The sequence below is a fragment of the Halyomorpha halys genome, unplaced genomic scaffold, assembly GCF_000696795.3.
Source record: "Halyomorpha halys isolate HHAL.00 unplaced genomic scaffold, Hhal_1.1 Scaffold396.1, whole genome shotgun sequence".
Taxonomy (NCBI): domain Eukaryota; kingdom Metazoa; phylum Arthropoda; class Insecta; order Hemiptera; family Pentatomidae; genus Halyomorpha; species Halyomorpha halys.
The window spans coordinates 1,049,516-1,062,694 of record NW_027111420.1 but is presented as its reverse complement, the minus strand read 5'-3'; the positions used below and the strand labels follow the sequence as shown (position 1 = coordinate 1,062,694).

Genomic DNA, 13,179 nt, shown 5'->3' with positions numbered 1-13,179 from the left:
TATATATAAAACAGAATAAGAAACAATATAATTTAAAAAGAAATAGTGACAAAATGAACTTCTTTGTTACAAGGGAGAGCGAGGTCAGATGGAATAGTAAAATAGACACCGATGTTTTCAGTTGAACAGAAAGTTAGATTGGCAATCCTTGTTGATGAGTCTGATAACTAAACAGATAGCTTCTATATTATTTTGTTCCCTCGAATAGCTAACATGTTGATTTTTACCACTGAGTTCGAGGGTTACTTTATCTTCCTACTAAGATAGAAGAACTATTCAAACATAGGGAAGATAAAATGCTGTACAAGACAAAATGAACATATTTAGAGAATGTATCAGGGAAAATATCCCAGAGGAAAAGAATTCTGGTATCACTGATATGATTCACAATAAAGGTGATATAATAAAATGTAGCAATAAAAGAGGAATTACTTTACTTAATGTACAGTATAAAATCTTTGCTATGCTATTGTATTCAGTCGTAAAGTAAGTTCATAGCATTTTTCAATATTTTAATTTAATCCTCTGTGTTTATAAAATTATGTTTACTCGGTCAATAATGTTTACATATTCTAAAAAAAGACTAGTTAAGGTGCATTCATACATCAGTTCCAACCGAGATTCCTTATCTTTAAGTGGTATTTTGCTTGCTCAAAATAGAAATCTTCATCATTTAATGATTATTATATTTCCAAAAAGGAAAATCTCCAACAAAGACAGTTAATGAAATTCGCAGCATTTTTAAAGAGGTTGATAACTGGGAATAAAAAACGGGTCTTGTACAATAATATTGTGAAGAAAAAGTTCTGGGGAAACCGAAGTGACCTGTCATTAACAACTCCAAAAGCAGAATTACATCCAAAAAAGGTTATGTTATGCATTTGGTAGGATTGGAAAGGTGTGAGCTCCTCCCACCAGACCATTAATTATGCAGTATACTATCATGCAATTAATTATGCAGTATATTATCAGTTGGAACAATTAAAGGCAGCAGTTGAACAAAAGCGTCCAGCATTGGCTAATCGCAAAGGCATAGAGTTTATAGATCAAAATGGGTCATTTATAATTAATTAAAAATATTTACAAGAATCTCAAGTTTTTATTGAAATCACCAGAAAAAAAAACGCTACAAACTCATTTTACAACCCGATACAATCAACTTGCTCCATATTACCAAAAAGAAGTAAGTGATAACAAATGTGGGAGTGCAACATGATGATGTGGTGGCTCTTAATTGATGAGTGTTGACAGGCTGTTTATCCAGGGTATGAAACAATGAGAGATGTCTATCAATAGAGATTCCTTCAAGGCTAATGTCCTTAACCAAGATAATAATGAGGCACTATGAATATCAGATAAGAGCAAACAGAGAAATGTCCAAATCCATGGAAATAAAAAGTGAACTAGGACAGGGATTTACTGCTGGACAAGATTGTGAAAAGTGCAAATATAGAGGGAAAGAGGTACAATCATGAATAAATCACTGTAAATAATGACATGAAGATAATGCAGGAAGCCGGCAGGTAATTGAGGAAACATAAATACCTTTGAGAAGAGGAGCAAGAAGAGACTGGAAGACTAAACTAATGATTGTAGAAATAATAAGAAGACAGGCTCTGCTTTCTAAGGCATCACTGTGAAAAAATTGAAGCTGTGTCTGCGTTTCTGAATATCAGATTCACAATGGCACTAGAAGATTTACCAAGGGAATACCTTGCTACAAAATGAAAGGGGGGCAAAGAGTACAATAGGAGGAAAAATAATTGAAGGATATGCAGTGAAAAGGCACCCATAGGGTGGAGGACGGAGTCTAACAACAGACCAAAGATATTGAAGCAAGCCAAAGATCACTTTGGAGTTTATGTGCTACCACATGAAATGATTGTATGATAGCTATCCACAGCATTTATGCATAATAAACATAATAGGTAAGATTTCTACCAATTCATTGAATTTCACCGGTATTCTTAATATATAGGCACTCAAATGGATTGCTTTCACTCAAAAAATCACAAGTTCTGGTAGGAGTTTTAAGTATTCTATCCTAGGGTCTCCCAAAGGATGGGAGACATTGGAATACATTAGACAAAGTGAATATTTAAGGAAATGTAATATGATAATGATCTTATAAGAATCCCGAAATCTGGAATATGATGATAAAAAATACTAAAATATATGATAATCTTCCAAAAGCCAAAAACTTACTAAAGCTATACTGTGGCACTCAATGCCTCTAAAAAAAAAGTTTACCAACCCTGCTCTCCCTGACTGTTAAATTAATAATAACAATAATAAAAAAATTACATTTTCTTTAGGAGCAATCAATGTGTTGTTTGAGAGAATCGCTTGGGCTGTTTGCAATGTACCAGGATGAGTGTTAACAACAAAAACATTAGATGTCAAAACCTTTTCAGGTTCTTTCTTTTCAATTGTTTCTTGCTTTTCAAATTCCATAACTTCTGAACCTTCAATCACAGTTTCCTCAGTAACATTGTCTGATATCATATCACTGATATCAGCATCATTGTCATCATATTCTCTAGATTCATGAGCTTCTATGACTTGTTCATCCCCCACAATTACTTCATCAATTACTCGATCAGAAAATATTTCATGATCACTATGCATTGTACTTTCTTCATGACCGATTTCCAACGGGTCATGGTCAGAATGATTTTGATCATCTCCAGAAAGTCTTACAAGCTCTTGATCAGTGTATGAACCTTCAGATTCCACAATATCCATTACAGAATCAATTATGTTAACAGTATTATCATAAGGAATAGTTTCCTCCATTAACTGTTCTTCAATATGCTCTTCAGGCTCCATTTTCTCAACTATTTCTTCTTTCAATACCTCTATACCATTTTTAGAAAGGACTGAAGGCATCAAGTCCAGTGAGGTATGTTTTAAATGTTGCTCCTCGCTCAACATGTTGAGTTCAGCTTCTAGACTTGTATCCAGAGATTCAAATTCTTCTAAACTACCAACCATATCAGAAGAATCGAGGTTCATAGATTCCGTCATTTTGACAAGTATTATCAGAACCTGTTAACAAACAAACACTTTAAAAATTGATACTGATTTCTTAAGGTAGAGTTGATGCACTAACTACTATAATAAAAATTAAATCAGAACTTCGAGTAATACTCACAATTTGAGAAAAAATGTGAAGTTGAGTCTTCCCTGAAGAGTTTTACATAAAAGAAATTCAAAACAGATATTCAAATTTAAACTTCAAAACACCTATCAGTACTTCTAAAATTGAGGATGTAACCAAAAAGGTAGTGACCTAATTTAAATATACTCATCAGATAAACAGTTGAATACTAAGAAACTCTCCTGTCAAAATAATAAGATTTAAATACGAAAAATTTGAAGGTAACAAGAGGCGCCATTTCAATATGCGAGGTTAAAGAAGAAATATGAAGAGCGCCATAATACAAGCAGAACTGTCATTTCAAAAATGAAACAAATTTGCAACAATCTTGCTTCTATTTAAATCAAAATTTCTCTTCATAATTATTTCTATCATTTCAGTGTAAACATTCACTTAAAACTGTTTGTACTGTCCAGTTCCTGATGAGTAAGAATCAAAATAGTCTAAACTCACGATTGGCTAGAGTTAAATCTAAAGACAGAGATCATTCCAAACTAATCAACACTTGCTTTTCATAGTTCACTTCGATAATTACTACAATTCATTAAAATAACTAAAAACTCACAAAGTTTAATTTGAAAAAAAAATAAAGAGTATTAAAATTTCAATATTGCAATTTATACTTCGTTCAAAATAACGCGCCTACCATTACTATCCCATGATGCTCTGAAATAGAAACTTTCATTTTTATCAAATTAATTATTTTATCATTTTTTTATAGTGATTATTTAAAAGACGATTTTATAAATAAAAAAAAATATTATTCACTTTTTCAGTTAATAATTAATTTTAAATGCAAGCTAAATTGAATTATATCGCTTTGTGTATCAATTCCTTGTTGTATATAAATTTATCTACAGAGGGCGCTAGCCAATAGTTGATTTGATAGGTTTTAATCGGCAAGCTTAGGTTATATACAAAGTTAGGTTATATACAGGTTAAACTGTTAAAGACTTGTATTCTTGAGATTAAGCACTAGTACTAAATTAATTGTAAGGCTTTGTCAGTTTCTCCTAAATATGGCTAATTCTGGAGCCTCCATCAGGCAGCAGTTAACAACCTTGAACAATGCTGGTGGTTCACATAAAGACCAAGCTGAAAAGTTAGAAGAAATAAATAGCTTAATTTTTCAAACATAGTAATTATTATTATGAATTAATTGTTTAAAGTGTCACTTTTGTTTTAGGTACAGGTTGATTTTAGACAATATTTTAGCCATAGGTCATGAAAATATTACTGAGCCCTTGAAGATTTTTATTGAAGCTAGTAAATAGTTCTGATATAGTTCTATTATTTTCTAACTATTTATTTTTAGGGCCAGCTAATATTTGTTTTCTTCTTTTTATCTAGTTGTTAATGAAAATGTTAGCCTTGTCATATCAAGACAGATTCTGACTGATATAAGCAACCAGTTGACAGTTCTACCTGATGATATTTCTAAATCTATATCACATTTTATTTTAGATAAGGTATGTTATTTGACCACTGTTAAGTTACAATTGTATTTCTATACCCTAATTTGAACACAATTAATTATTTTTTACCCTAAGGTTCAACCAAGAGTTATATCATTTGAAGAACAAGTGGCTTGTATCAGGCAACATCTTGCACTTATATATGAAAGGGAACAAAATTGGAAAGATGCTGCAAATGTACTTGTCGGCATCCCATTGGAAACAGGGCAAAAGTAAATTATACTCTTAATATTATGTATTTTTGCTTTTTCTTCCTTCATATATTATTTATTTGTTTTAATATAAACTAATCCAAACAGACAATACTCTGTTGACTACAAGCTTGAAACATATATGAAGATTGCTAGGCTGTATTTAGAAGATGATGATCCTGTACAAGCAGAAGCTTATATTAATAGAGCATCATTGTTGCAGGTAATTTTTAATTATATCTCATCAGTTTAAAATCAATAAAAATACTGTTTTTTTTTTTCAAGTTAAATTTTATTTTAATCTATAAATTAATTTTATTTTTGGTGAGATCTTGATTGAACTTGTCGAAGTTTTTAACAGTTTCTTTAAAGGTAAGACAAAGTGTACTACTATAAAATGGTACTTTTGTATTATCCTGTCAAATTTTGGTTATGCTGTTGGTAACCTATCCTGTTATTCTTAATGCTGACTTATATTTGCCATAGAGATCAAATCAATAACAGATTCTTTTTACTTGAGGTTGGGGCCTAAATTCATATAAATACAAATCAGTTTATGGTGTCACATGCATCCATAACAGAACATATGGTCGACGGGATAATATGTAAGGACCCAAAAAAATAAAGGAAATCGTCTAGTAACCTGCTAACATTTGATCCTGTAATACATTGGCTTATTTTGTGTCCCAATACTTAGCTTAATAGTGAGTAAAATTGATTATTCTCAAAAGCCATCCATATCCATATCATTTGGATTATTTTTTAAAATTAACAATTCTAAAAAATATATACTGGTCATTCAAGATATATGAATGCTTGAACTCATGAAAATTAACTACTTGCGACAAATTGTAAGTCAAGCCAGAAAGAACCACAAAATAAATAAGACAATGTGGAAAGAATAAGGCATGTGATTCATAGGAAAAATAGTTTAAACTAAACAACTTTCGTAGTTAGGCTATTTGAATATAATATGAGACTAATAAAAAATCAGGTAACTAAAGGAATCTTATTTATTTATAATCATAAAAATTCTTTCTTGAGACTGGCAATTTTTTACTAAATAATTCAAAACATTATCCAAATTATAGTCTCAAAACTTTTATTGTTTTTACACGTCCAACGTTTCGGCCATCTTCAGGGACAATCTACTTAATTCACTTTGAAACATATTATTTAATCATTCCAAACACTTCATACAGGCTATTCTGCCCAGGTCAAAACACTTTTATCCAATAAGTCAAAAATCTATTAAAAATTACAGTCAAAAATATTTCTCATTAACCACTATCATACACTTTTATTACTCCAATATAAATATACGTCCGTTAGACGTGTAAAAACAATAAAAGTTTTGAGACTATAATTTGGATAATGTTTTGAATTATTTAGTAAAGGAATCTTGCTTGGGTTGGGATAGCTAAAAGATGCACTAGTCTAAAAATGATAAAAATAACATCGGACTGGGACCAAAAGGCTTATTGGTCTGAAATAGCAGTACTGTCATTCCTAGATGGTCTATGTAAAATTAACTTTTGATTCCCTATACACCAAATCTTAAACTTACTAATCACTGCAGATTCAAGACAGATTATAGAGATACAATATATTATATATAGTTCACCGTAAAAATTGATATATAAAAAGATGGTCAGGGTTGCGGAAGAGAAACAAAAATAGTTTACAACTATTTATTTTCCGACGTTTCACCCCACGTTGCAGGGCTTCATCAGGGCTAAAAAGATACAAAATGATACAATGATAAGAATAAAAATACAATGATAAGAATAAAAATAAGTAACAATGGCAAGAGTAAATTTTTTTTATAAAAATGTGTAAAATATAAAGATAAAAAGTACAGGAGATGTACATAAAACAAAAACAATAAGGGGAAGGAGAATAAAAATCTATAAATAAATAAATAATAATAATGATTTAAAATGATAATAAAAGAGCAAAGAACAAGTCAGGACAACCTACCTGTTCAAAGCAAACGGTTTAACAGAAAGAAACAATGGAGCGGAAGCGGGGAGGAGGTAGCCAGCCAGCCGTTTAACGGCTATATTTCAATTTCAAATATGTCGCATATACAGGAAGTAGTGATAAAGATATGACGAAAAATGATAAGAGAAAAATACAGATATATGATAATTATAATAACTAAGTAAAATTAGAATGACACATATCGTTACTAATAATACGAGATTATACTGAAGCAAATAAAATAATATAGGATATAATAATGATTGTAAAAGAAGTAACTAGTATTAATTAAAAATTATTATAATTATAAAAAAAAATTTATAATTATAAAAAATTTTTACTCTTGCCATTGTTACTTATTTTTATTCTTATCATTGTATCTTTTTAGCCCTGATGAATCCCTGCAAAGTGGGGCGAAACGTCGGAAAATAAATAGTTGTAAACTATTTTTGTTTCTCTTTTGACCGCAACTCTGACCATCTTCTTATACTACAATATATTATATTGAAATATTAATTTAATATAGATTTATTTATCATATATATTTTATTTAGATAAATGTGTGTATTTTTTTGTAGGCTGAATCAAAAGATGAACAGTTGCAGATTTACTATAAAGTGTGTTATGCTCGTGTTCTCGATTATAGAAGAAAATTTATTGAAGCAGCTCAACGCTATAATGAACTTTCGTACAGAAGCATTATACATGAAGATGAGCGTATGACTGCTTTAAGGAATGCACTTATTTGTACAGTTCTGGCTTCTGCAGGTCTGAAATTTAAATTTTTTGTAATATATATATATATTTTTTTTTAAACTGGTGGTATTGGAATGTAACTGCTCATATCATTTTAATTATTTACTATAATTATATAATAAAATAATACAAGTTTCATACATCATAGTTTTTAATATCATTAATTATAATGAATTTCCTACCTGTAAGGTAGGATTTCCAGACAGTATTGATTTTTTGTTACCATTTAAAGAAAACTACTGCATATTTACACTGAATCTTGTCAAACCTTACCATGAGCATGCTCCTAGCAATGCTCTCTAGCTTTGAGTGGATTAAAAAATTCAAAATAGTTAAAAGCATTGTTAGATGAGGATAAAGCTCAAATACAACAACTCACAGATCAATTAAATGTGACATGAAAAGCTGTCTTCATAATTTTTTAAATCATGGGAATGATCCAGAAGATAGGAAAATGGGAGCCTCTTGAAATGATTGATAGACTGTAGGAAAAGTGGAAAACCAATAGTTTTCTATCAAATTGTGACTAGTCATTATAAGTGGATATATATTAAGAATCCTAAGTGTGAAAAAGAACCAGGATATAAAAAAAGGCAACAAAAAGTTATTTTGCTTCATGATACTGGACCATCACATGTAGCAAATCCTGTGAAGGAAACAATAAGACTTTTTGTTGAGAAATACTTTTGCATGTGGCTTACTCACCAGACTTCGTTCCCTATTATTAATACCTATTTTCACTGAAGAGACATGCCCTTGTTGAGCAATACTTTGCATCTTTTGAAAATGGTTCTAGGACTGGTTTGTCTCAAAAGACGCACAGTTTTTTCAGTATGACGTCCACAAATTATCAGAGAGATGAAAAAATGTATAGTTATTTTTAAGTAGTAATTTGAATAAAATATTGTTTTATTTTCATACAAAAAACATGTATTTTCTTTAAAAATATGCCGGTTTCCTATTTCTACACCTAGTAGGTATGTAAGATCATGAGTTTGTAATACTTCATTTAAAATTTTTGTCAAAGGTCAACAAAGGAGCAGAATGTTGGCCACTCTCTTTAAAGATGAAAGATGCCAACAACTTCCTGCTTATAACATTTTGGAAAAAATGTACCTTGACAGAATCATTCGTAGGTCAGAGCTTGAGGAGTTTGGATCTCTTCTTCAGCCTCATCAAGGAGCCCAAACCCATGACGGTATATAGTTTAATTAAAATTAAAATATTATTGTTTTTCAAGTTTACTACATTTTATATTAATAATGATTGGTTGGAGATCAGGTAGGTAAAAAAACTGTTGTTTTTTATTATTTTATTTTTGCCTTAATGATCCAGCATAAATTAATATTTGGAGTTAACATCACTTGAATAGTGTGAAGGGAATACAAAGTTAGATATTAGTCAGTATGAGATAAAAATCTTACCCACAAACTTCTTTTTCCATCAATATTTATTATAAAAGTTGAGATAATCTAATGAAATCTAGTTTTTAAAATTATGTACGATCAATTTGAAGTTAAGGATCAAAAACATAAAACTATCAGTGTGTTAAGGTGAATACACAGGTATTAGTGAGTATGAGATCAAAATCTTACCCTCAAACTTTTTGACTGACGAGGAAGACCAAAAAGTTATGACATTGGAAACCTCTATAGACTAAGCCCTTCACTAAAAGTGCATATGAAGCATGAGAATGAAATTATCTAATTATTTTGTCTCATGATAAGAATTCTGTAAAATAAAAATACTTATGAGGAGTCAACTGTAAAATGTGCATTTTTCTGCACTCCTTGTTTTTTTGTAATGTTACTACTTGAGATTATTGTATTTCCCAGGCTATGCAGTCAGCCTTTTATGGACCATTGTTTCAGTTTTCTTGATATAATACACAGCTTGATGTATTAATTGCTTGAGGGTAATTGATTTATTTCCTTTTTTAGTATTTATCAACAGATAACCTAATAAAAAGATGTAGGTGTGAAATAAGGAAAAAAAATAAAATAAAATAACTGCACATTTTAAATCAAATACTGCACCATCAATGCAATATTACTAATATAACTAAAAATATTTAACTTTTGAGAAAATAAGAGTTGAAAGATTTGAACTTTACCTCTGAACTCATTTTTCCTTCCCTTTCAATTAAAATATTAGAAGTGATTCAATAATAATAATTAATTTTTACCTGACTACGGCGAGACCAAGACAGGAGGGTAATGTGTTTAGTAGTGTCAAATAACATGCTCATTAGTGGGTTTGTAAAAATTTTTAAGCAAACGGCTTAACCACTTTTAAAGTTTGATAGCTCAAATTATTCACTGAGATCTCGTGATTATTTTGTTACAATTTGACCTCAGAATACTGAAATTATGTCTGTTAAATCTGTTTCCTTAGGCTTTGTTTTGAGCAAACTTCACAACCGATTTTAAAGTTTGATGTATCAAGTCACTCAATTGTATCCCGTGAGTATTTGAGTGTTTTGTATATGTTGTGAGTATTATTGGAGACAGTCAGCTACCTTTGGGATTCAAATTATCTTGTGATTAGGAATATTGCAATACCACCAAAGTATCGATACTCTTTTCAATACGATCCTCTCTGTGTTACAAAATCATGTTTATTTGGTCAATAATGTTTACATATTCTAAAAAAGGATTAGTTAAAGTGTGTTTATGGAACAATTTCAACCGAGATTCCTTATCTTCAAGTGGTATTTTGTTTGCTCAAAATGGAAGAGAAAAAAAGTCATTTTCATTATTTAATGATTTTTTCTTTCCGAAAAGGAAAATCCGCTGCAGAGATGGTTAACATAATTTTCAGTATGTATGGCAATGATGTGATCCCCCACCCACCCTATTCACCAGACCTTGCCCCAACAGATTTTCATTTATTTCGAGCCTTTCAATATTCTCTTAACGAGAAACACTTTAATTCGTTTGAGGACTGCAAAACGCACATAAAGGAGTTCATTGCGCAAACATCTGACAAGTTCTGGGAGTTTGGAATTAAAAAATTACCTGAAAGATGGCAAAATGTAATAGATCAAAATGGATCATATATAATTGATTAAAAATATTTACAAGAATCTGAAGTTTTTATTGAAATCACCAGTAAAAAATGCTACAAATTTACAACCCAATTTTATACCAAAGTTCTAATATTTTTTATACAAATCATTAACTATCCACTGATATCTTTAAAGAGCTACACAATGATATCCTGTCTCTTTGAAGGTATGAGTATAAGATAGGGTTATTTCTGTTTTCGGTTTTGTTTTTTTTATTAAATTTTTTTTTTTTACATTATTGTTTTACATAGAATCAACCGCCTGGAATTTAAAATCTTTATTTAATTATTAAATACATATTTCCCTTGATTTTTTATTAATTAATATAATGAAACTTTCTATTTGTTAAAAATAAAATTCCATTTTTAGGTTCAACTATATTGGATAGAGCTGTGATAGAACATAATTTATTAAGTGCTAGTAAATTGTATAACAATATAACATTTGAAGAACTTGGCGCCCTCTTGGAAATAGCTCCTGCCAAAGCTGAAAAAATTGCTAGTCAGATGATTACCGAAGGAAGGATGAATGGTTATATTGATCAGATTGACTCCATTGTACATTTTGAAAGTATGAAGTATTTTCTATATTAATGTTTTTTTTGTCTAAGTAAAGCTTAATTTCCTATGTTGATCTGAAACTCAACCACCAGCTGTCGATTTTGTTAATATGTAAAACCTCAATTTGTTCGTCTTGTCATGATTCTTCATTAACAAAAGTGAATGACATAACTTATATGCAAAAGTATTAGTTGATCTCCATAACTATAAAATAGTCTTACTGAAACAATACACATTTTAAGCAGTAACTTCATCTGTTTATTTATACGTAGATCTAAATTTATTTTTATTTGATTTATACTATGTGATGTCAGAAAGTGGTTTCCTATCTCCCCTCTGCATACTACATATACTTCAAGTTTGTTAAGGATTTGTTCATTTCTTTAAACAGAGAACAAAACTTCTGTGATCTATTCCAGACAGAATAAATAAATATCTGTAACAGAATAAATAATTATATGCCACTGACGGATTCAAACCCGGGTCCTAGGAGTTAGTAGCACAGCGCCTTACTCACTAACCTATCTGCTCCCCGAAAAATCAAGCATTTTGAATAAATGTTAAGAATGCTTTTAGGATACAGCCAGTAAAATGTTTTCTTTATCAGCATAGTAGTTGAGTTTTAATTGATTATTGTTGAATACAATAATCATGAAAAGTCTCTGAAATATTTTAAGTTTTATAATTTAGGCTGTTCCTAAGTATTTTAAAATAATTGGGGTAGTTGTTCCAAAAAAAAGTTTTTGGAAAGGGGCCTTTGGATTAATATTTTGATTAGTTATTGAAGAAGCACCTATAGTTTTGCCTTCAAATGATTATACTTTAAATTCCCTTGAACACTGAAATTTGTTTATTTTCCAAGGAAAGAGTACTAAAATTGATAAAAGTGTAAATACAATATTTTTAATTTGGTCTATTCTAAATTAATTTCAGAATTGATAATTTTAAATTATAAATTATCACATTCTTCAACTTTATTTCTACTTATTTTTGTAACTAGAATAATATTCACACATCTAATAAATATTCCCACTTAAAGCTTTTTTTAAATCAATTAAATAGTTTATTTTGTTATTTCCAGGGATCTATTCTTTGCTATTTTGAATTTACTTTTTACAGTGACCTATTTAGTCATCTTTGTGAATTATAAAATTCTAAATTAATTTATTTTATAAAAATTGTTTTCTTATACCCACATTTATTATTATTAAGCCATCCTATTACATTTTAAACACTTACAAACTGTGAGTAATATAATATAGCACAATTATAACAGGAATCATGCATACAACTTAATTTTGAAAACTTATTTTCAGTTCTATGATGATATGTTTGAGACAAAGAGGGTTTGTTTAGTTCTATGTGCTAAATACTCAGAAATATTTTGGAAAATTGTGTTTAATAATTTTTTATTTGTATTTTCCAGCTCGTGAAGTATTGCCTGCTTGGGATAAACAAATCCAATCTTTATGTTACCAAGTGAACCACATTATAGAAAAGATATCAAACACACATCCTCTATGGATCCAAAAAGCTATGGATGAACAAATGGTGCACTAAAGGTTTCTCAATTTTGTACTGAACCGTTTGTGTTCAGTATTTTGATAATTTTTGTCTGTTTCCTGAAATATCAAACATGTTCTGGTATATTTTAAACCTTACTTGTATTCATTTCAATGTATTATATGTCTTGTTTATATGTTTTGTTCTTAACCCACCTTTCCCCATCCCTTTCTGGAAGAAGAGTGGTTAAGGGAGTAGATTGATAGAGCATTCAGTTGCATGAATGGAGTTAATTCTTTCATTTGTACAAAATATAGTATTCGTTGATAATTTAAAGTTTGGTTTGTTGGATTTTGCCAAGCATATTCACTGACTCTCCAAAACAAAGAATCTAGTGACATGGATTGAGAACCAGGGAATAACAAAATTATAAAATGGTCTAAATAAAACTCCTCAAATACCGATCTATAGCTAGTTTATATCA

General features: G+C 29.9%; 2 protein-coding genes across 3 annotated transcripts in view; one reads left to right on the top strand and one right to left on the bottom strand.

The window, feature by feature from the left end:
- LOC106682204 (protein lin-54 homolog) overlaps window positions 1–3,814 on the bottom strand; it is an 18,605-nt gene extending 14,791 nt beyond the window's left edge. For both annotated transcript variants that reach the window (XM_014422933.2, XM_014422932.2), the window contains exons 1-2: window positions 3,155–3,814; window positions 2,305–3,048 (exon numbers count right to left, since the gene is read on the bottom strand). In XM_014422933.2, the coding sequence (XP_014278419.1) occupies window positions 2,305–3,027 (723 nt within the window). In that variant the 5' untranslated portion in view covers window positions 3,028–3,048; window positions 3,155–3,814. The remainder of the gene's footprint in view (window positions 1–2,304; window positions 3,049–3,154) is intronic.
- Window positions 3,815–4,051: 237 nt separating this feature from the next.
- CSN4 (COP9 signalosome subunit 4) lies at window positions 4,052–12,891 on the top strand. The gene is made up of 9 exons (XM_014422931.2): window positions 4,052–4,262; window positions 4,347–4,426; window positions 4,511–4,629; window positions 4,711–4,847; window positions 4,935–5,049; window positions 7,388–7,577; window positions 8,593–8,763; window positions 11,002–11,202; window positions 12,619–12,891. The coding sequence occupies exons 1-9, from the start codon at window positions 4,180–4,182 to the stop codon at window positions 12,750–12,752; spliced, it is 1,230 nt and encodes a 409-aa protein (XP_014278417.1). The 5' UTR covers window positions 4,052–4,179; the 3' UTR covers window positions 12,753–12,891.
- Window positions 12,892–13,179: the final 288 nt, after the last annotated feature.